This window comes from Cydia amplana, chromosome 5 (genome assembly GCF_948474715.1).
Source record: "Cydia amplana chromosome 5, ilCydAmpl1.1, whole genome shotgun sequence".
NCBI lineage: Eukaryota > Metazoa > Arthropoda > Insecta > Lepidoptera > Tortricidae > Cydia > Cydia amplana.
This window is the reverse complement of record NC_086073.1, coordinates 6,375,896-6,395,886: the sequence shown is the minus strand read 5'-3', so window position 1 is coordinate 6,395,886 and position 19,991 is coordinate 6,375,896. Positions and strand designations below refer to the sequence as shown.

General features: G+C 43.5%; 2 protein-coding genes across 2 annotated transcripts in view; one reads left to right on the top strand and one right to left on the bottom strand.

The window, feature by feature from the left end:
* The first annotated feature begins 1,873 nt into the window (after positions 1–1,873).
* Positions 1,874–5,626, top strand: LOC134647874 (DNA-directed RNA polymerase II subunit RPB2). Its single transcript, XM_063502225.1, has one exon. The coding sequence runs from the start codon at positions 2,019–2,021 to the stop codon at positions 5,547–5,549; it is 3,531 nt and encodes a 1,176-aa protein (XP_063358295.1). The 5' UTR covers positions 1,874–2,018; the 3' UTR covers positions 5,550–5,626.
* Positions 5,627–8,201: 2,575 nt separating this feature from the next.
* The window catches only part of LOC134647873 (piezo-type mechanosensitive ion channel component), an 81,557-nt gene continuing 69,767 nt past the window's right edge, over positions 8,202–19,991 (bottom strand). Inside the window, exons 48-55 of the mRNA XM_063502224.1 lie at positions 19,591–19,691; positions 18,824–19,005; positions 13,789–13,972; positions 11,496–11,587; positions 10,725–10,825; positions 9,828–9,925; positions 8,993–9,134; positions 8,202–8,354 (exon numbers count right to left, since the gene is read on the bottom strand). Of these exons, the coding sequence (XP_063358294.1) occupies positions 8,202–8,354; positions 8,993–9,134; positions 9,828–9,925; positions 10,725–10,825; positions 11,496–11,587; positions 13,789–13,972; positions 18,824–19,005; positions 19,591–19,691 (1,053 nt within the window). The remainder of the gene's footprint in view (positions 8,355–8,992; positions 9,135–9,827; positions 9,926–10,724; positions 10,826–11,495; positions 11,588–13,788; positions 13,973–18,823; positions 19,006–19,590; positions 19,692–19,991) is intronic.

The following is a 19,991-nucleotide window of genomic DNA, read 5'->3' as shown; positions in this document are numbered from 1 at the left end:
AAACCTGCAACTTCAAACAGCTGCAGGATCTTTTTGAACTCGAGAGACTTTACCTCCTCCGGGCGCAATATGTGCCCGCCCAGGATTAAGTCACGAGTACGCATTAGGCAAGGGCACTCTGTGAGAATGTGCAAGGGCGTCTCCTCTGCCTCCATACAGAGTCTGCACCGCCCCATGTCACGTTTCCCCATGGTGTGCATGTGCTTATTTAGGCAACAGTGCCCAGTAAGCACCCTTACCAAGTTGCGCAGTTGGTTCCTAGACAGCGCTAAGGCGTTCGAGGACGCCTTTTTGCTGAAGGCCTTGATAAGCGCTTTGAAATGGTTCAAACCTGTTGTTTCCCTCCAGAGTTGAATTGTTGTGTATTGACAGTAGGTCTTTAGGGTGAGCCGCGTTAGGCTTTTGGGGATACCACAAAACGGCTCAGGACTGTAGTTTTTCCCTTTAGCCCCTGCTCGCGCGAGCTCGTCGGCCTTTTCATTTCCTACGATACCCGCATGCCCTGGGACCCAACGTAGAACAACTTTGTTCCTGGCTCCAAGGTTGTTCAATAGTTGCCTGCCATTACATTTTTAGTATTTATTTATTAAAAAAACCAAACCTTTAGTATTTGAGCAAGAATATAGGTGCGTTATATTTAATAAACAGTAACTTCGCCGACTTTTCTGGATCTAGATGATTTCGTTATAGGTAATGACGAAATTACCTAGCACTTACGCCGCCGCTAAGACGTTCCTGTACCGACTTGTTCAACATCCGCATCCGCATAAGCTCCGCATCGATTTTATGCGGATGCGGATGCGGATGCGGATGTTGAAAATAATGCGGATGTTCCGCGGTTGCGGATGCGGATGCGGATGTTCGCAACATCCCTGGTGTAATCCATGGCACAACCGTCAAAGGAAATTTTATACATACGCGGAATTCTAAACGGTAACAGACTACCGCGGTAATAGACGAGAGTAGGTACTTATATTTAAAGAAATGTTGAGGCGAAAGGTTGAATTCCCATAAGAAAATTGAATCTCGCGCCTTTTCTACTTACAAAGTGGGTGTGCCAGCCAGAGTATAACTATATTTTTTGTTGTGCCTGTTTTACATTAGCCACATCATATTAAATTTGACAGCACAAAGGCTTGTTTTAATATGTTTCCAAATTTTCCAATATATGGCATTCTTGTCACAATGATTGCCTTCTCTGCATCAACAGGTACAAAGTGTTGAGAGCCACTATAAAGTCAAGTTTCAAAGAAATTTGGCATTAGCTAACCAAGTCGGTGCAAAGTTAGCTTGGTCTGACTCTATAAAAATTTCAGAAACAGCATTGTTTGATTTATGTAGAAGATCCTAATTTTTATAGCTGGTCAAGCAAATCTTGTCAGTAAAAAAGGCGCGAAATTCAAATTTTCTTTGGGTCGATATCCCTTTGCACCTACATTTTTCAAATTAGCCGCCTTTTTCGACTGAGAAGATCTGCTTGACCAAGTATATTGTTTAGCATTTTTTTTAGCACTTTTCTGGCATAATCTAGACATAAGCCGCTGTGAAGCCGCGGTCCTGGGTTCGAATCCCGGTAAAGGCATTTATTTGTGTGATGAGCATAGATATTTGTTCCTGAGTCATGGTTGTTTTCTATGTATTTATGTATTTGTATATTACATATGTCGTTGTCTTAGTATCCACAACACAAGCTTTCTTGAGCTTACCGTGGGGCTTAGTCAATTTGTGTATAAATGTCCTATAATATTTATTTATTTATTTTATTTATAAGTCTGGCATTTTTTCAAATTCCGAGTTGGCAACACCGATGAACGCTACGCGTCATTTCATTCCCCTCGTCGGCTAATGGCCGGGTGGTATTTATTGGATTGCATTGCATAGCACATTGTAACACAAGCAAGTAAGACGCACTATACGTCATTCTTTCATTTCATAACAAGGGATAACTGCGTATCCACGCAGTTTTCCCTTTACTAGCTTTGGTTTCAAACTATAAATTGTAACTGCAAGCCATCAAAATGTACGACACAGAAGATGATCAGTATGAGGAGGAAGACGTTGAAGAAATTTCGTCTGAACTCTGGCAGGAAGCCTGCTGGATTGTCATCAACGCATACTTTGATGAAAAAGGTTTAGTACGTCAACAATTGGATAGTTTTGATGAGTTTATTCAGATGTCAGTGCAGCGCATCGTAGAGGATTCGCCACCAATAGAATTACAAGCTGAAGCACAACATGCTTCGGGAGAAATAGAGGTACCACCAAAATACCTTTTGAAATTCGATCAAATTTACCTCTCCAAACCTACGCACTGGGAAAAAGATGGTGCTCCATCACCTATGATGCCAAATGAAGCTCGACTTCGTAATCTGACCTATTCTGCTCCACTATATGTTGACATAACTAAAACCATTGTAAAAGAAAATGAGGATCCCATTGAGACGCAACATCAGAAGACATTCATTGGTAAAATTCCTATTATGCTGAGATCTACATATTGCTTACTTAGCAATCTAACTGACAGAGATTTGACCGAGTTGAATGAATGCCCCCTTGACCCCGGTGGCTATTTTATAATTAACGGTTCAGAAAAGGTCTTGATAGCCCAGGAGAAAATGGCAACAAATACAGTGTATGTGTTTAGCATGAAAGATGGAAAGTATGCCTACAAAACTGAAATAAGATCATGCTTGGAGCACAGTTCCAGGCCTACATCCACTCTTTGGGTGAACATGATGGCTCGAGGTGGTCAGAGCATCAAAAAATCTGCTATCGGTCAGAGGATTATTGCCATTGTGCCTTATATCAAACAGGAAATACCAATCATGATTGTATTTAGGGCTCTTGGATTTGTCGCAGATAGAGATATTCTTGAACACATTATCTATGACTTTGATGATCCTGAAATGATGGAGATGGTTAAACCATCACTTGACGAAGCTTTTGTAATCCAAGAACAGGGTGTTGCACTCAATTTTATTGGATCTAGAGGTGCCCGACCTGGTGTTACTAAAGAGAAGCGTATTAAATATGCTAGAGAAATCCTACAAAAAGAAATGTTGCCTCATGTTGGAGTTTCTGATTTTTGTGAAACAAAAAAAGCATATTTTCTGGGTTACATGGTGCACAGACTATTACTTGCGGCTCTTGGACGACGAGAATTGGACGACAGAGATCATTATGGAAATAAGAGATTAGACTTAGCTGGGCCACTGCTAGCTTTCTTATTCAGAGGTCTGTTCAAAAACTTGTTGAAGGAAGTTCGCATGTATGCCCAAAAATTCATTGACAGGGGAAAAGACTTCAATCTGGAGCTGGCTATCAAAACAAAAATAATCACAGATGGCCTTAGATACTCACTTGCTACTGGCAACTGGGGAGACCAGAAGAAGGCTCATCAAGCTAGAGCTGGAGTGTCTCAGGTGTTAAATAGATTGACCTTTGCATCAACACTCTCACATTTGCGGCGTGTGAACTCGCCAATTGGACGCGACGGAAAGTTGGCGAAACCTCGTCAGTTGCATAATACTCTATGGGGAATGATATGTCCTGCTGAAACTCCTGAGGGAGCTGCTGTAGGCCTTGTAAAGAACCTGGCCTTGATGGCTTACATTTCCGTAGGAAGCCAACCTTCTCCCATTCTTGAGTTCTTGGAAGAATGGTCTATGGAAAATTTGGAAGAAATTGCTCCATCAGCCATAGCCGATGCTACTAAGATATTTGTAAACGGGTGCTGGGTAGGTATTCACCGTGATCCTGAACAGTTGATGGCTACATTGCGTAAGCTTCGACGCCAAATGGATATCATTGTTTCAGAAGTGAGCATGATTCGTGATATTAGAGACAGAGAAATACGAATCTACACTGATGCTGGCAGAATTTGCCGTCCATTATTGATTGTCGAAAATGGAGCTTTATTATTGAAGAAAAAGCATATTGACAGTCTCAAAGAAAGAGATTACAATAATTATGGATGGCAGAATTTGGTAGCCAGTGGTGTTGTAGAATACATTGACACTTTGGAAGAAGAAACAGTAATGATAGCAATGAGCCCTGATGACTTGGCTCAAATAAAAGAGTATGCCTATTGTTCTACATACACCCATTGCGAGATTCATCCTGCTATGATATTGGGAGTGTGTGCTTCAATTATTCCATTCCCTGATCACAACCAAAGTCCCAGAAACACATACCAAAGTGCTATGGGTAAACAAGCTATGGGAGTTTACATCACCAACTTCCATGTCCGGATGGATACTCTCGCCCATGTGCTGTATTATCCTCATAAACCACTGGTAACAACAAGGTCCATGGAGTACTTGAGATTCAGAGAACTACCAGCTGGCATCAATTCAATTGTAGCTATTCTATGCTACACTGGTTACAATCAGGAAGACAGTGTCATCTTAAATGCATCTGCTGTGGAAAGGGGCTTCTTCAGATCAGTGTTCTACCGTTCCTATAAAGACTCTGAATCCAAACGTATTGGCGATCAAGAAGAACAATTTGAGAAGCCAACAAGACAGACCTGTCAGGGCATGAGGAATGCTTTGTATGACAAATTAGATGAGGATGGAATCATTGCCCCCGGTATTCGTGTCTCTGGCGATGACGTGGTAATAGGTAAAACGATAACTTTACCTGAAAATGATGATGAACTCGAAGGTACCACAAAACGCTATACAAAGCGTGACGCATCAACATTTTTACGTAACAGTGAGACTGGTATCGTAGACCAAGTCATGTTGACGTTAAATAGCGAAGGCTACAAGTTCTGCAAAATTCGCGTGAGATCCGTCCGGATTCCACAAATCGGAGACAAATTTGCTTCACGTCATGGTCAAAAGGGTACTTGTGGAATTCAATACAGACAAGAGGACATGCCTTTCACCTGCGAAGGGTTGACCCCCGACATTATTATTAACCCCCATGCCATCCCGTCTCGTATGACAATTGGTCACTTGATCGAGTGTATTCAAGGAAAGGTCTCTTCAAACAAAGGCGAAATTGGCGATGCCACACCGTTTAATGACGCTGTAAACGTGCAGAAAATCTCGTCCCTTCTGCAGGAATATGGCTACCATCTGCGAGGCAATGAAGTCATGTACAATGGCCATACTGGGAGAAAAATAAATGCCCAAGTTTTCTTAGGGCCCACTTACTATCAGCGTCTCAAGCATATGGTAGACGACAAAATTCACTCCAGAGCGAGAGGACCCGTGCAGATTCTAGTACGACAGCCTATGGAGGGCAGAGCCAGGGACGGTGGCCTGCGTTTCGGAGAAATGGAACGTGATTGTCAAATTGCTCACGGTGCAGCGCAATTCTTACGTGAACGTCTTTTTGAGGTTTCAGATCCCTATCGTATTCATGTCTGCAACTTCTGTGGTTTTATCGCCATAGCCAACCTCCGTAACAATACATTTGAATGCAAAGGCTGTAAGAACAAGACGCAGATATCGCAAATTCGTCTGCCATACGCTGCTAAGTTATTGTTCCAAGAACTCATGTCAATGAACATTGCACCTAGATTGATGGTCGTCAGCTAGACATATAAGTGGATTATTTGATGTAAGGCATAACTTTGTAATGGTTTGGTAATTAATAAAACAATATTACAATGTTTTATTCTAGTTTTATTATCACAAATCGACAACATTTAAATGCATCTTACTTAACACAACAATATAAAAGTGGACAATACTCCTAGAATTTCTAAATAACTACCGTCGCGTGAAGCGATTTCTAACTTGGAACTTAAAGCTCAAAAGTTATTAGTTTGAATAATGGAAATAGTTATTAAATGATTCATTCATACCGTTATATAAATTATAGTAGAGATATTGTGATGGTTTAAAGCATGTACGGCTTCCATTCCAAGCTTAAATTAGCTCTACGCGAAGGTATTTTTATAATAATTACACACTAAGTACAGTATCAAATGCAATAATCAAATTAAGATCTTGAGGTATATTTTGTATATATTATTTCATGGAAGTGCGTGATTTTTATCATCATAATTTTTCGATACTAAAATACGAAACAAGTAACAAAAATATAAATATATATAACAATATATTTCACAGGCTAAGCAGAAATACCTCCAGGTAACCCTTACTTTGGTTAGGAATACAATAAATAGACGTAGTTTGCTCTTATGTACAGTAACTGTACCAATCCAACAGCATAATTGCGAAACCAAACGGACTCTCATTGCAATCGGAATCTATCCAGTTTCCATGTAAAAAAAAAACATCGTCAACAGCAGTTTGAATGTCTCGCAACTAAGCTGTAATATCGTAGATCGTCCATCCGTGGCACAGCGGGGACGATAAATAAATAAAAAAGTGAGCAATATTTTTATAACAAAACAAGCGAAAGATAATAACAAAATTTACAATTAACGCCAACGTTTTAAATGCTAAAGGAAGTTAAACACTAGCAATTTACAGAGAGCTTATTCTTGCGGTAGGTACTATTAAGTATAATGCAAATTGAAAATAATTTATATAAGTAGGTACCTATACCTAGTCATCTTATGTGTATTGTGAAAAATCATGTACAAGAGAGAAGAGAGATTATTTAACTATAACGACCACCACAACAAAATCATGTTACTTTTATGGGTGCAACAACTAAAGCGACCTAAGTATTTAGAGTGAATTTACATAACAGGTAGACAACAGTTCGAGTTTCATCTACGCACTCATTGAAGTACAGCAGTTAGTCTTATATAAGTTACGCTGTACAACGTATGTGTTTAACACACATGTAAATTACTGCATTAATATGTAAAATTAAAAATATGGAAACTTTTAAGCGTATTGTAAGTTTTAAAATATTGTTCATAATAAAGTGTGGACGTAATAGTTTAAATGTCATTCGTTGATTTTCATAGTTGGTATAAAGTCGACTAGAACAAATTAGGAGACACAAATTGACCATCACTAAATCATTCAACGTTAGCTTACTAGCTACGACTCACTGCTGGGCACAGGCTTTACCTTCTATTCAATTAATTTCATTGCAAATCTAAGGTTTTCTCACCTTTGTGTGTCGCCTTTATAGAAAAGCTAGTAGTGTGAAAGTTAGATTAGCCGAGTCATTCAGCTGCCTTTTAATCTGAGTACCTAGTATATTGTTATTGCCGTTACGGGCGCCATAGTGGCGAGACGTGCAACTATCAGACAGAAGGGAATCACATTGAGATTCTCAGAACTTTCTTTTACGTTGATAACATTTGTCAATTACTACTAGCTTTGGACTTTATGCCATTACAATAAGGATTAAAAACGAACGATCAGTTATCCATGTCTTCGGCAGTAGTGCGTTCAGTTCCTCGAGAGCGGCGGTAGCGCGCGCTGCTCGGGAATCACATTGAGATTCTCAGAACTTTCTTTTACGATGATAACATTTGACAATTACTACTAGCTTTGGACTTTATACCACTGCAATAAGGATTAAAAACGAACGATCAGTTATCCATGTCTTCGGCAGCAGTGCGTTCAGTTCCTCGGGAGCGGCGGCAGCGCGCGCTGCTCGGGAATCACATTGAGATTCTCAGAACTTTCTTTTACGATGATAACATTTGACAATTACTACTAGCTTTGGACTTTATACCATTGCAATAAGGATTAAAAACGAACGATCAGTTATCCATGTCTTCGGCAGTAGTGCGTTCAGTTCCTCGAGAGCGGCGGCAGCGCGCGCTGCTCGGGAATCACATTGAGATTCTCAGAACTTTCTTTTACGATGATAACATTTGACAATTACTACTAGCTTTGGACTTTATGCCATTGCAATAAGGATTAAAAACGAACGATCAGTTATCCATGTCTTCGGCAGTAGTGCGTTCAGTTCCTCGAGAGCGGCGGCAGCGCGCGCTGCTCGGGAATCACATTGAGATTCTCAGAACTTTCTTTTACGATGATAACATTTGACAATTACTACTAGCTTTGGACTTTATACCATTGCAATAAGGATTAAAAACGAACGATCAGTTATCCATGCCTTCGGCAGTAGTGCGTTCAGTTCCTCGAGAGCGGCGGCAGCGCGCGCTGCTCGGGAATCACATTGAGATTCTCAGAACTTTCTTTTACGATGATAACATTTGACAATTACTACTAGCTTTGGACTTTATACCATTGCAATAAGGATTAAAAACGAACGATCAGTTATCCATGTCTTCGGCAGTAGTGCGTTCAGTTCCTCGGGAGCGGCGGCAGCGCGCGCTGCTCGTCGGCGTCCTCGTCCTTGGGCCGGCTCCACTTGATCATGGTCTCCGGCGACCGGTACAGGAACACTAGTTTCGCGAACAGGTCCTCCTCGAGCGCGAGTTCCAAGGCTTCACGGACCTGAATACAATTTGTTTAGGGTTATATTTTATAATTATGAACATAGTTGAACCGAGTGCCCGTTTAGGCTGCACGTCAAAATTACCCTTAACATTATCACAGATTACCAGATTATCACAGACTATCACAGATTATCGCCGGACGATATCAGCCTCTCAGTTGTTCGGAACTGTCACCTTTTAAGTTTAACTGACAGGCTAATATCGTCCGGCGAACTGGTAATCTGTGGGCCCCATTAGACTCACTCATAGACTAGGAATCCTCTAGACGGAGTTTAGAGCAATTATTTCATGAAACCGATGCTGCCAAAAATACTGGGGTGCGGGGGACGAAGCGAGCGAGTCCCGTGCCGTGATTGGTCCGTTCGAAGACACGGACGTCACACAAAGACACTTTGACTCGAAAATGGAGTAAAACTACCGTATATTTGTGGCAGAGGGGGTAGCGCTACTATGCTCAGTCTGGAGGATGTCTTGTCTGTGGACTCACTATACTCTATAATGCAGTGGCGCTAGCAGCGCGTCTAAAATATTTGCAGCGAAGTAAAACCCAGTAAAATTTAGCTTTCCTTTGCCGTATTTAAAGTACTTGACTACGAAATCATAGGTCAATTAGAGACTGAAAAAATGTGTATATACCAAGTAGATGTCCAGACAGAGCTGTAGCACCCTGTCGGCGTTGGGCAGGTCGTCGAACATGATCTTGGTGTAGATGCCGGAGAAGAACCCGCGCAGCAGGCGAGACGCTAGGAACACGAACGTTGTGTACAGACCGATGATCCTGATGGCAGATAATTATGTTATGTCAGAATATTCTAAACTAACATAAGATATACATATACTCCAAATGATTAACTATTAAATCTGTCAGCTCCCACGGCTCATATATGAGCCAGAACGCTTATGGTGACGTCATATCGTGGGATTCGACAGGTTAATGGGTTCTTGGTAATAGTTGTTTTCAAACTACGTTACGGGCCTCAAACTATAGTTCGTTTTTTTTTTGCATTAGAAAGAACTTGAAAGAAGGTAAGCGATTTTGACATGTCTTTTAATTGAAATCACTTTTTAAAAATCAATAACTATTACTTATGAAAGCAGACGACTATAAAATATCGTATTATTAGTATTTAAAAGACACATCAAGATTGTTTACCTTATTTCTAATGCTAAAAAAACGAACTATAGGAGGCACGTTTCTTCATTCTCATGATGCGTTTTCAAGCTTCCCAAGCTATTGCAAACTAAAGGAGGCATTAGGTACGGTCGAAAGTATTAATTTATGACCCATTTCGTACCTTGTCATAGTGACAATCAATATGAAAGTCGCTAGAGACCTCATGCCATAGTCAAAGGTACAAAATGGGTCATAAAACTCATAAATTAAAACTTTCGACTGTACTTATAGTTAGATACCTAGATTATCTTGCTAGCCAGACATGAGTAAAAATACACAATTAAAAACAACGTTTACCCTCCGCCGGAAATAAAGTTGAGCGTCTCAGGAAACAGCTTGTCGTTGAACGTGAACATGACCAGCATGTCACAACTGTTCTTTGGTATGTTCAGCAACTGCTGTTCTTCCTGAAAAAAATAGTACGTTGTTATCTACATCTTCATTAGTATAATGATTACTCAAGTAGTATAAGTATGACAATTTAGGATAAGGCGATTGGGAAGAATGATAAGCGCTGGTGGCCTAGCGGTAAGAGGGTGCGACTTGCAAACCGGAGGTCGCGGGTTCGAACCCCGGCTCGTACCTACCAATGAGTTTTTCGGAACCTATATCATTTGATATTTACCAAGTTGCTTTTCGGTGAAGGAAAACATCGTGAGGAAACCGGACTAATCTCAATACGGGCCTATATAGTTTACCCTCTGGGTTGGAAGGTCAGATGGCAGTCGCTTTCGTAAAAACTAGTGCCCACGCCAATTACTGGGATTAGTTGCCAAGCGGGCCCCAGGCTCCCATGAGCCGTGGCAAAATGCCGGGACAACGCGAGGAAGATGATGAATTATATAAGAAGAAAAAGTAGTGGAGCCAACCTTAGTTGGCTGCACTACCGTAAAATGGTTGTAAATGTAGGTACAACGGTACTCCAATATTTTCTCTAAATTAAGGACATTATAAATATTGTTTACCTGAGTAGGTACCTATAACATAAAAATAATCATTTAACAGAATTTGAGCACATTTTCCCACAGGGGAGCAAAGTAGAATCATTTTACGGTATCCATATGTTGGCACTATTTATCTATAGTTTGCTAAACATGGGCAGTGCAGATCCGTAGCAGACTATTTATCACAATACGGGCTTGAACTTGCTACAGTTTTCTTATTTGTCAAGAAAAGAGTTACATATATGATGACTTTTACCTTCTCATTACAAAACTCGTGCACTCGCCAATACATGGTGTCCTTATCTCTCTCCAGTCTCAGCTGCACGTCGCGATACTGAGTCGCTTCGTCCTCTAAAACAAGGTTTTAATAGACAATTTTACAACAGTTTTTAGGGTTTTGTACCCAAAGTGTATAAACGGGCCCCCATTACTAAGACTCCACTGTCCGTCTGTCTATCACCAGGCTGTATCTCATGAACCGTGATAGGAAGATAGTTGAAATTTTCACAGATGATGTATTTCTGTTGCCGATATAACAACATATACTAAAAAGTACAGAACCCTCGGTGGGCGAGTCCGACTCGCACTTGTCCGGTATTTTTTTCACCATATCAATTGAAAAAGGCTCTCTTTTTTCTTCAAAAACAGATGGGACAGTTTCATTTTACCGACAAGAGCAGGGGCAAAGTAATATGATGCAAATTTCGAGTTGTTTACTCCTGTTGGGTGGTAAAATTGACTTTTAAGTGATGATTTTGAATAATAACTATTTAATTAATAACATTAATTTAGATTCGATTTGTAATTTTATCCTTGCGTAAAATATTATAATATTATGTTTCACTTAGTAACAAATTTTGTTCAATTCACGTGCCTCGGACCCTCGCAATGCTGAATATTCTGCTTTTTGAACCACATGCGTAGTATTATAGTAATATTTCTCTTCCTCGGGCAAGAACGCGAGGGGTTAAACGACAACTTTGCCCCCTAGTAAAACAAATAACTATTTTAGATCAGTTACCTGGGTCTCCATGTATCAGCTGATAGGCCGGTTTCGCCGTTCCTTTGTTGAACACTTTCAAGAACTTGGGAAATAGTTTTGGCACGTTCAACCTGAAATCAGAAAATATTTGCACATAAATAAGGCCACAAAGAAAGAATACATAAGGTCATTTTTAACTCGCATTATACTGGAAACGGCCCGAATCGAATGAAACAAATGTTTTAAGGCAGCGGTCGGCAACCCGCGGCCCGCGGGCCGCATGTGGCCCGTGAACCTGTCACTTGCGGCCCGCGAGCCTCCCTGGCTATTTTGTATGTAATATTGACGAACGACAATGTCTGATAAAGTCATAAATATTAACAACGTGCGGCCCGCGTCAACTTCGTTAACTACTATGTGGCCCTTGGCTGCTAAAAGGTTGCCGACCACTTTAAGGGATTGAAATTAGTGTCCGACCGAAACATGTTTTTTAGCCAAAACCGAAACCGAAAACGAAGGTTCGGCTTTGGCTCTAGTTTCGGCCGAAACCGAAACTTTAGTAGACCTGTTAAGATCATTGAAAAAATTACATAAAACCGCTTTTATACACCTATTATTATTAAGACTGCGTCCCACCGTCCAGTGGCGCCCTCGTTAGGGCATTGTGTTTTCTAATAAACCAATTAATTTTTGTATACATAAATATCAGTACATTAATATTGTTGTCCTACTTGTTCCTCAACTTATGGTCGTTGTCACATAGTCAAGTTTCAGTTATTCATAGTACGAAGTACCATTTCGTAAGTTTCGGCCCGGCCGAAAGGTTCGGCCGTTTTTTGGCCGAAATCGAAACTACGGCCGAAACATGAATTTTTATCCGAAACTGGCCGAAACCGAATCTTCCGTCGGACACTAATTGAAATGTATTATCTATTCATACCAAAATTCGATAATTTTATGGTTTTATGTTAAATATACCTATGTAGAGTCAGACCGAGAAGTCTGCAGCGATTTTGGTAGCCCACGCAGTGCAAGTGTCATTTTAAACGTCAAACTTCTATGAATTTATGATTTCTGGACATCGGATGATGGTAGCATGATGTAGGAGGAAACGGGGTCATTCGAAGCATGATTTTTGGATGATTTTAGGGAGGGGGAGTCAAAAATTGACAAAATAGATGACGTAATTTATGAACAGCCCCTAAGTAAATTAATCGAACTGTCCTCTATAGAGGACAACGACAACTATACGACAACTATAATACAACAACAACACACGACAACGACGACTATAGTCGGAGGGTTCTGCACGTTGTTGCTCGGGTGCGATATCGTAAACGTGAACTTTATCAAAAGAGAATGGAATACGAACCAAGTGTTAGCGGAAGCATTGTTCTGCAACAGATGAAGTAGCGTGTCTCTCTCCTTGTTCCTAGTGCCGTTGGCGTAGAACGCGTCCAGCGGCATCTCGCGACTGTCCTCTATAGTCGGAGGGTTCTGCGCGTTGTTGCTCGGGTGCGATATCGTAAACGTGAACTTTATCAAAAGCGAATGGAATACGAACCAAGTGTTAGCGGAAGCATTGTTCTGCAACAGATGAAGTAGCGTGTCTCTCTCCTTGTTGCGAGTGCCGTTGGCGTAGAACGCGTCCAGCGGCATCTCGCGACTGTCCTCTATAGTCGGAGGGTTCTGCGCGTTGTTGCTCGGGTGCGATATCGTAAACGTGAACTTTATCAAAAGCGAATGGAATACGAACCAAGTGTTAGCGGAAGCATTGTTCTGCAACAGGTGAAGTAGCGTGTCTCTCTCCTTGTTCCTAGTGCCGTTGGCGTAGAACGCGTCCAGCGGCATCTCGCGACTGTCCTCTATAGTCGGAGGGTTCTGCGCGTTGTTGCTCGGGTGCGATATCGTAAACGTGAACTTTATCAAAAGCGAATGGAATACGAACCAAGTGGTAGCGGAAGCATTGTTCTGCAACAGGTGAAGTAGCGTGTCTCTCTCCTTGTTGCGAGTGCCGTTGGCGTAGAACGCGTCCAGCGGCATCTCGCGACTGTCCTCTATAGTCGGAGGGTTCTGCGCGTTGTTGCTCGGGTGCGATATTGTAAACGTGAACTTTATCAAAAGCGAATGGAATACGAACCAAGTGTTAGCGGAAGCATTGTTCTGCAACAGATGAAGTAGCGTGTCTCTCTCCTTGTTGCGAGTGCCGTTGGCGTAGAACGCGTCCAGCGGCATCTCGCGACTGTCCTCTATAGTCGGAGGGTTCTGCGCGTTGTTGCTCGGGTGCGATATCGTAAACGTGAACTTGATCAAAAGCGATTGTATTACGAACCAAGTGTTAGCGGAAGCATTGTTCTGCAACAGATGAAGTAGCGTGTCTCTCTCCTTGTTCCTAGTGCCGTTGGCGTAGAACGCGTCCAGCGGCATCTCGCGACTGTCCTCTATAGTCGGAGGGTTCTGCGCGTTGTTGCTCGGGTGCGATATCGTAAACGTGAACTTGATCAAAAGCGAATTGTCTGGAAATTGAAAATTAAAACATAACGTAACTGTTCGTTGAAGGAAGCATATATGTATAATATTTGCGTTTGAATTTGTTGCGTTAAGGCATGATTACAATATGCATTTCCTTGCCTTAATGCGTAAAAAAACGATCACGACACTTCAAAATGAGTCTTGTAATTTGTATCCTTTAACCAACCCTGTCCATAAAAGTAACCTACGTGATTTTTACTATAAAACCATGTATCTTGCAATTCAAAATGATCATCTTTGGAATCAGTTTCCCTAACCTGTTTCGCGTGCGTTGGTTTGGCACCTATTTATTGTACCGATTGTATGAGATGTCCCAGTTCAAGTTAACTTAACAGTTACAGTGCCAAGCGCCCCATATCCAATACAAAATGAACCCACCTAGCAGATTCTTGGCAGTGAATGTGTTAAGTACCCAATTTGACATACTAATGGGGTTGGCCGGTCGAAGTATTAAGCAGATAGCCATCATAGAATTGTGACAAATTTTTGTTTTTTTAATGCCTTGGAAGCCAGCCCTTTTATCCAAATCGCATAGAAAAAAGGGCAAGCTATGATGGCGCCATCTATGCAAACCTTTGACAGTTGCCAACTCCATTTTATAGAAAATTGGATACTTAGGGAACGGACTGAACATGTACTTGTAGTATTGAACAGTAATGACTCACTAGAGATAGCCTCACGCTCGAGCCGGTCGAGCTCGGGCTGCGAGATGTCCCAGTTCATGGTGGAGTTGGGGTTGAGGCTGATAACCGCCACGTCGTTGTACATGTACTTGTAGTATTGAACAGTAATGACTCACTAGAGATAGCCTCACGCTCGAGCCGGTCGAGCTCGGGCTGCGAGATGTCCCAGTTCATGGTGGAGTTGGGGTTGAGGTTGATGACCGCCACGTCGTTGTACATGTACTTGTAGTATTGAACAGTAATGACTCACTAGAGATAGCCTCACGCTCGAGCCGGTCGAGCTCGGGCTGCGAGATGTCCCAGTTCATGGTGGAGTTGGGGTTGAGGTTGATGACCGCCACGTCGTTGTACATGTACTTGTAGTATTGAACAGTAATGACTCACTAGAGATAGCCTCACGCTCGAGCCGGTCGAGCTCGGGCTGCGAGATGTCCCAGTTCATGGTGGAGTTGGGGTTGAGGTTGATGACCGCCACGTCGTTGTACATGTAGGTAGTTGTAGTATTGAACAGTAATGACTCACTAGAGATAGCCTCACGCTCGAGCCGGTCGAGCTCGGGCTGCGAGATGTCCCAGTTCATGGTGGAGTTGGGGTTGAGGTTGATGACCGCCACGTCGTTGTACATGTACTTGTAGTATTGAACAGTAATGACTCACTAGAGATAGCCTCACGCTCGAGCCGGTCGAGCTCGGGCTGCGAGATGTCCCAGTTCATGGTGGAGTTGGGGTTGAGGTTGATGACCGCCACGTCGTTGTACATGTACTTGTAGTATTGAACAGTAATGACTCACTAGAGATAGCCTCACGCTCGAGCCGGTCGAGCTCGGGCTGCGAGATGTCCCAGTTCATGGTGGAGTTGGGGTTGAGGTTGATGACCGCCACGTCGTTGTACATGTACTTGTAGTATTGAACAGTAATGACTCACTAGAGATAGCCTCACGCTCGAGCCGGTCGAGCTCGGGCTGCGAGATGTCCCAGTTCATGGTGGAGTTGGGGTTGAGGTTGATGACCGCCACGTCGTTGTACATGTACTTGTAGTATTGAACAGTAATGACTCACTAGAGATAGCCTCACGCTCGAGCCGGTCGAGCTCGGGCTGCGAGATGTCCCAGTTCATGGTGGAGTTGGGGTTGAGGTTGATGACCGCCACGTCGTTGTACATGTACTTGTAGTATTGAACAGTAATGACTCACTAGAGATAGCCTCACGCTCGAGCCGGTCGAGCTCGGGCTGCCTGATGTCCCAGTTCATGGTGGAGTTGGGGTTGAGGTTGATGACCGCCACGTCGTTGTACATGTACTTGTAGTATTGAACAGTAATGACTCACTAGAGATAGCCTCACGCTCGAGCCGGTCGAGCTCGGGCTGCGAGATGTCCCAGTTCATGGTGGAGTTGGGGTTGAGGTTGATGACCGCCACGTCGTTGTACATGTACTTGTAGTATTGAACAGTAATGACTCACTAGAGATAGCCTCACGCTCGAGCCGGTCGAGCTCGGGCTGCGAGATGTCCCAGTTCATGGTGGAGTTGGGGTTGAGGTTGATAACCGCCACGTCGTTGTACATGTACTTGTAGTATTGAACAGTAATGACTCACTAGAGATAGCCTCACGCTCGAGCCGGTCGAGCTCGGGCCGCGAGATGTCCCAGTTCATGGTGGAGTTGGGGTTGAGGTTGATGACCGCCACGTCGTTGTACATGTACTTGTAGTATTGAACAGTAATGACTCACTAGAGATAGCCTCACGCTCGAGCCGGTCGAGCTCGGGCTGCGAGATGTCCCAGTTCATGGTGGAGTTGGGGTTGAGGTTGATGACCGCCACGTCGTTGTACATGTAGGTAGTTGTAGTATTGAACAGTAATGACTCACTAGAGATAGCCTCACGCTCGAGCCGGTCGAGCTCGGGCTGCGAGATGTCCCAGTTCATGGTGGAGTTGGGGTTGAGGTTGATGACCGCCACGTCGTTGTACATGTACTTGTAGTATTGAACAGTAATGACTCACTAGAGATAGCCTCACGCTCGAGCCGGTCGAGCTCGGGCTGCGAGATGTCCCAGTTCATGGTGGAGTTGGGGTTGAGGTTGATGACCGCCACGTCGTTGTACATGTACTTGTAGTATTGAACAGTAATGACTCACTAGAGATAGCCTCACGCTCGAGCCGGTCGAGCTCGGGCTGCGAGATGTCCCAGTTCATGGTGGAGTTGGGGTTGAGGTTGATGACCGCCACGTCGTTGTACATGTACTTGTAGTATTGAACAGTAATGACTCACTAGAGATAGCCTCACGCTCGAGCCGGTCGAGCTCGGGCTGCGAGATGTCCCAGTTCATGGTGGAGTTGGGGTTGAGGTTGATGACCGCCACGTCGTTGTACATGTACTTGTAGTATTGAACAGTAATGACTCACTAGAGATAGCCTCACGCTCGAGCCGGTCGAGCTCGGGCTGCGAGATGTCCCAGTTCATGGTGGAGTTGGGGTTGAGGTTGATGACCGCCACGTCGTTGTACATGTACTTGTAGTATTGAACAGTAATGACTCACTAGAGATAGCCTCACGCTCGAGCCGGTCGAGCTCGGGCTGCGAGATGTCCCAGTTCATGGTGGAGTTGGGGTTGAGGTTGATAACCGCCACGTCGTTGTACATGTACTTGTAGTATTGAACAGTAATGACTCACTAGAGATAGCCTCACGCTCGAGCCGGTCGAGCTCGGGCCGCGAGATGTCCCAGTTCATGGTGGAGTTGGGGTTGAGGTTGATGACCGCCACGTCGTTGTACATGTACTTGTAGTATTGAACAGTAATGACTCACTAGAGATAGCCTCACGCTCGAGCCGGTCGAGCTCGGGCTGCGAGATGTCCCAGTTCATGGTGGAGTTGGGGTTGAGGTTGATGACCGCCACGTCGTTGTACATGTAGGTAGTTGTAGTATTGAACAGTAATGACTCACTAGAGATAGCCTCACGCTCGAGCCGGTCGAGCTCGGGCTGCGAGATGTCCCAGTTCATGGTGGAGTTGGGGTTGAGGTTGATGACCGCCACGTCGTTGTACATGTACTTGTAGTATTGAACAGTAATGACTCACTAGAGATAGCCTCACGCTCGAGCCGGTCGAGCTCGGGCTGCGAGATGTCCCAGTTCATGGTGGAGTTGGGGTTGAGGTTGATGACCGCCACGTCGTTGTACATGTACTTGTAGTATTGAACAGTAATGACTCACTAGAGATAGCCTCACGCTCGAGCCGGTCGAGCTCGGGCTGCGAGATGTCCCAGTTCATGGTGGAGTTGGGGTGGAGGTTGATGACCGCCACGTCGTTGTACATGTACTTGTAGTATTGAACAGTAATGACTCACTAGAGATAGCCTCACGCTCGAGCCGGTCGAGCTCGGGCTGCGAGATGTCCCAGTTCATGGTGGAGTTGGGGTTGAGGTTGATGACCGCCACGTCGTTGTACATGTAGGTAGTTGTAGTATTGAACAGTAATGACTCACTAGAGATAGCCTCACGCTCGAGCCGGTCGAGCTCGGGCTGCGAGATGTCCCAGTTCATGGTGGAGTTGGGGTTGAGGTTGATGACCGCAACGTCGTTGTACATGTACTTGTAGTATTGAACAGTAATGACTCACTAGAGATAGCCTCACGCTCGAGCCGGTCGAGCTCGGGCTGCGAGATGTCCCAGTTCATGGTGGAGTTGGGGTTGAGGTTGATGACCGCCACGTCGTTGTACATGTACTTGTAGTATTGAACAGTAATGACTCACTAGAGATAGCCTCACGCTCGAGCCGGTCGAGCTCGGGCTGCGAGATGTCCCAGTTCATGGTGGAGTTGGGGTTGAGGTTGATGACCGCCACGTCGTTGTACATGTACTTGTAGTATTGAACAGTAATGACTCACTAGAGATAGCCTCACGCCCGAGCCGGTCGAGCTCGGGCTGCGAGATGTCCCAGTTCATGGTGGAGTTGGGGTTGAGGTTGATGACCGCCACGTCGTTGTACATGTACTTGTAGTATTGAACAGTAATGACTCACTAGAGATAGCCTCACGCTCGAGCCGGTCGAGCTCGGGCTGCGAGATGTCCCAGTTCATGGTGGAGTTGGGGTTGAGGTTGATGACCGCCACGTCGTTGTACATGTACTTGTAGTATTGAACAGTAATGACTCACTAGAGATAGCCTCACGCTCGAGCCGGTCGAGCTCGGGCTGCGAGATGTCCCAGTTCATGGTGGAGTTGGGGTTGAGGCTGATAACCGCCACGTCGTTGTACATGTAGTTGGACAGGAACGTCTGGGCCGTACGGTCGAGGGCGTATTGGTTGCTTAGCTCATTGTAGTCCTCCTCTGTGTACCTGTTTAAACAATAGACGTTTTAGTAACGGCAAAATAAGCGATAGCATTGCATTAACGGAGTCGTTATTTAAAGGATTAAACCGAAGCTTGAGATTCTCGATTCTTACAGTAAATTACGGGTTTGACCCAACATTGTACATAGTAATTTATAATTTATTGTAATGTATTTTTATCTTTTTGCTGTCTTTGTCTTTTGTATGTTATATATTAATTTTGTTTTGTATTCATGTTACCTGTCGTGATTGTTTCACCGGATGGACTCATCGGAAGATCAGCGCTGGAAGTCGCCAGCAACATGCTGAGATGAGACCATTTCGTGGCACTTTATCCTTTTATTCTCTGTTGTATCTCTTGTTATATCTCTGTTATATCTGTTACATCTGTTTCTATTTTGTGTTTGTGCTCACGAATAAAATTATTTCTATTCTATTCTAAATGTTATAGGTTCAATACTCAAAGGACAGCCAGCACAGGTCTTGTTTAAGAATCGATCTGTACTTAAGTTGTAAAAATGATAGACGACCCTATAAAATAAATGTTACGTCTACGTGAAAGTATCGTAAAGTACCTATAAATGAACTTACTGATAAATGTCATGTGACTGTGCCGACATCTGGTAGGCTGGCAAGAACGGTCCGATGCGTATCTTGACCGTCACGTCCGTCGGGGGGTTGGGTTGTCCCACCTGTATCGATGAAAACACATTATTTTAAACTTTATTGCTGATTGTTAGTTTTGTTATAACCTTATAACATTTATATAATTTCACTTGTCTGCATGAAATTTTACAAGTTAAATTTGTCTCACTTCACAGTTTTCAACTGAACTGAATTTTGGTACATCTAACTAACTTTGGTGAATGATGGTCTAATTAGCGACATTGAAGGTTGCAATGTTAAGCTCGTTAGAATCGTCGTGTAGTTTCAAACATATTTTTTTAACTTATTTTATTAGTCATCAGTACCAGTGACTAGTAAGTGTAGGT

What these genes read in the sequence shown, in the direction of transcription:
- LOC134647874 (XM_063502225.1), top strand. Translation starts at nt 2,019, where the DNA reads ATGTACGACACAGAAGATGATCAGTATGAGGAGGAAGACGTTGAAGAA.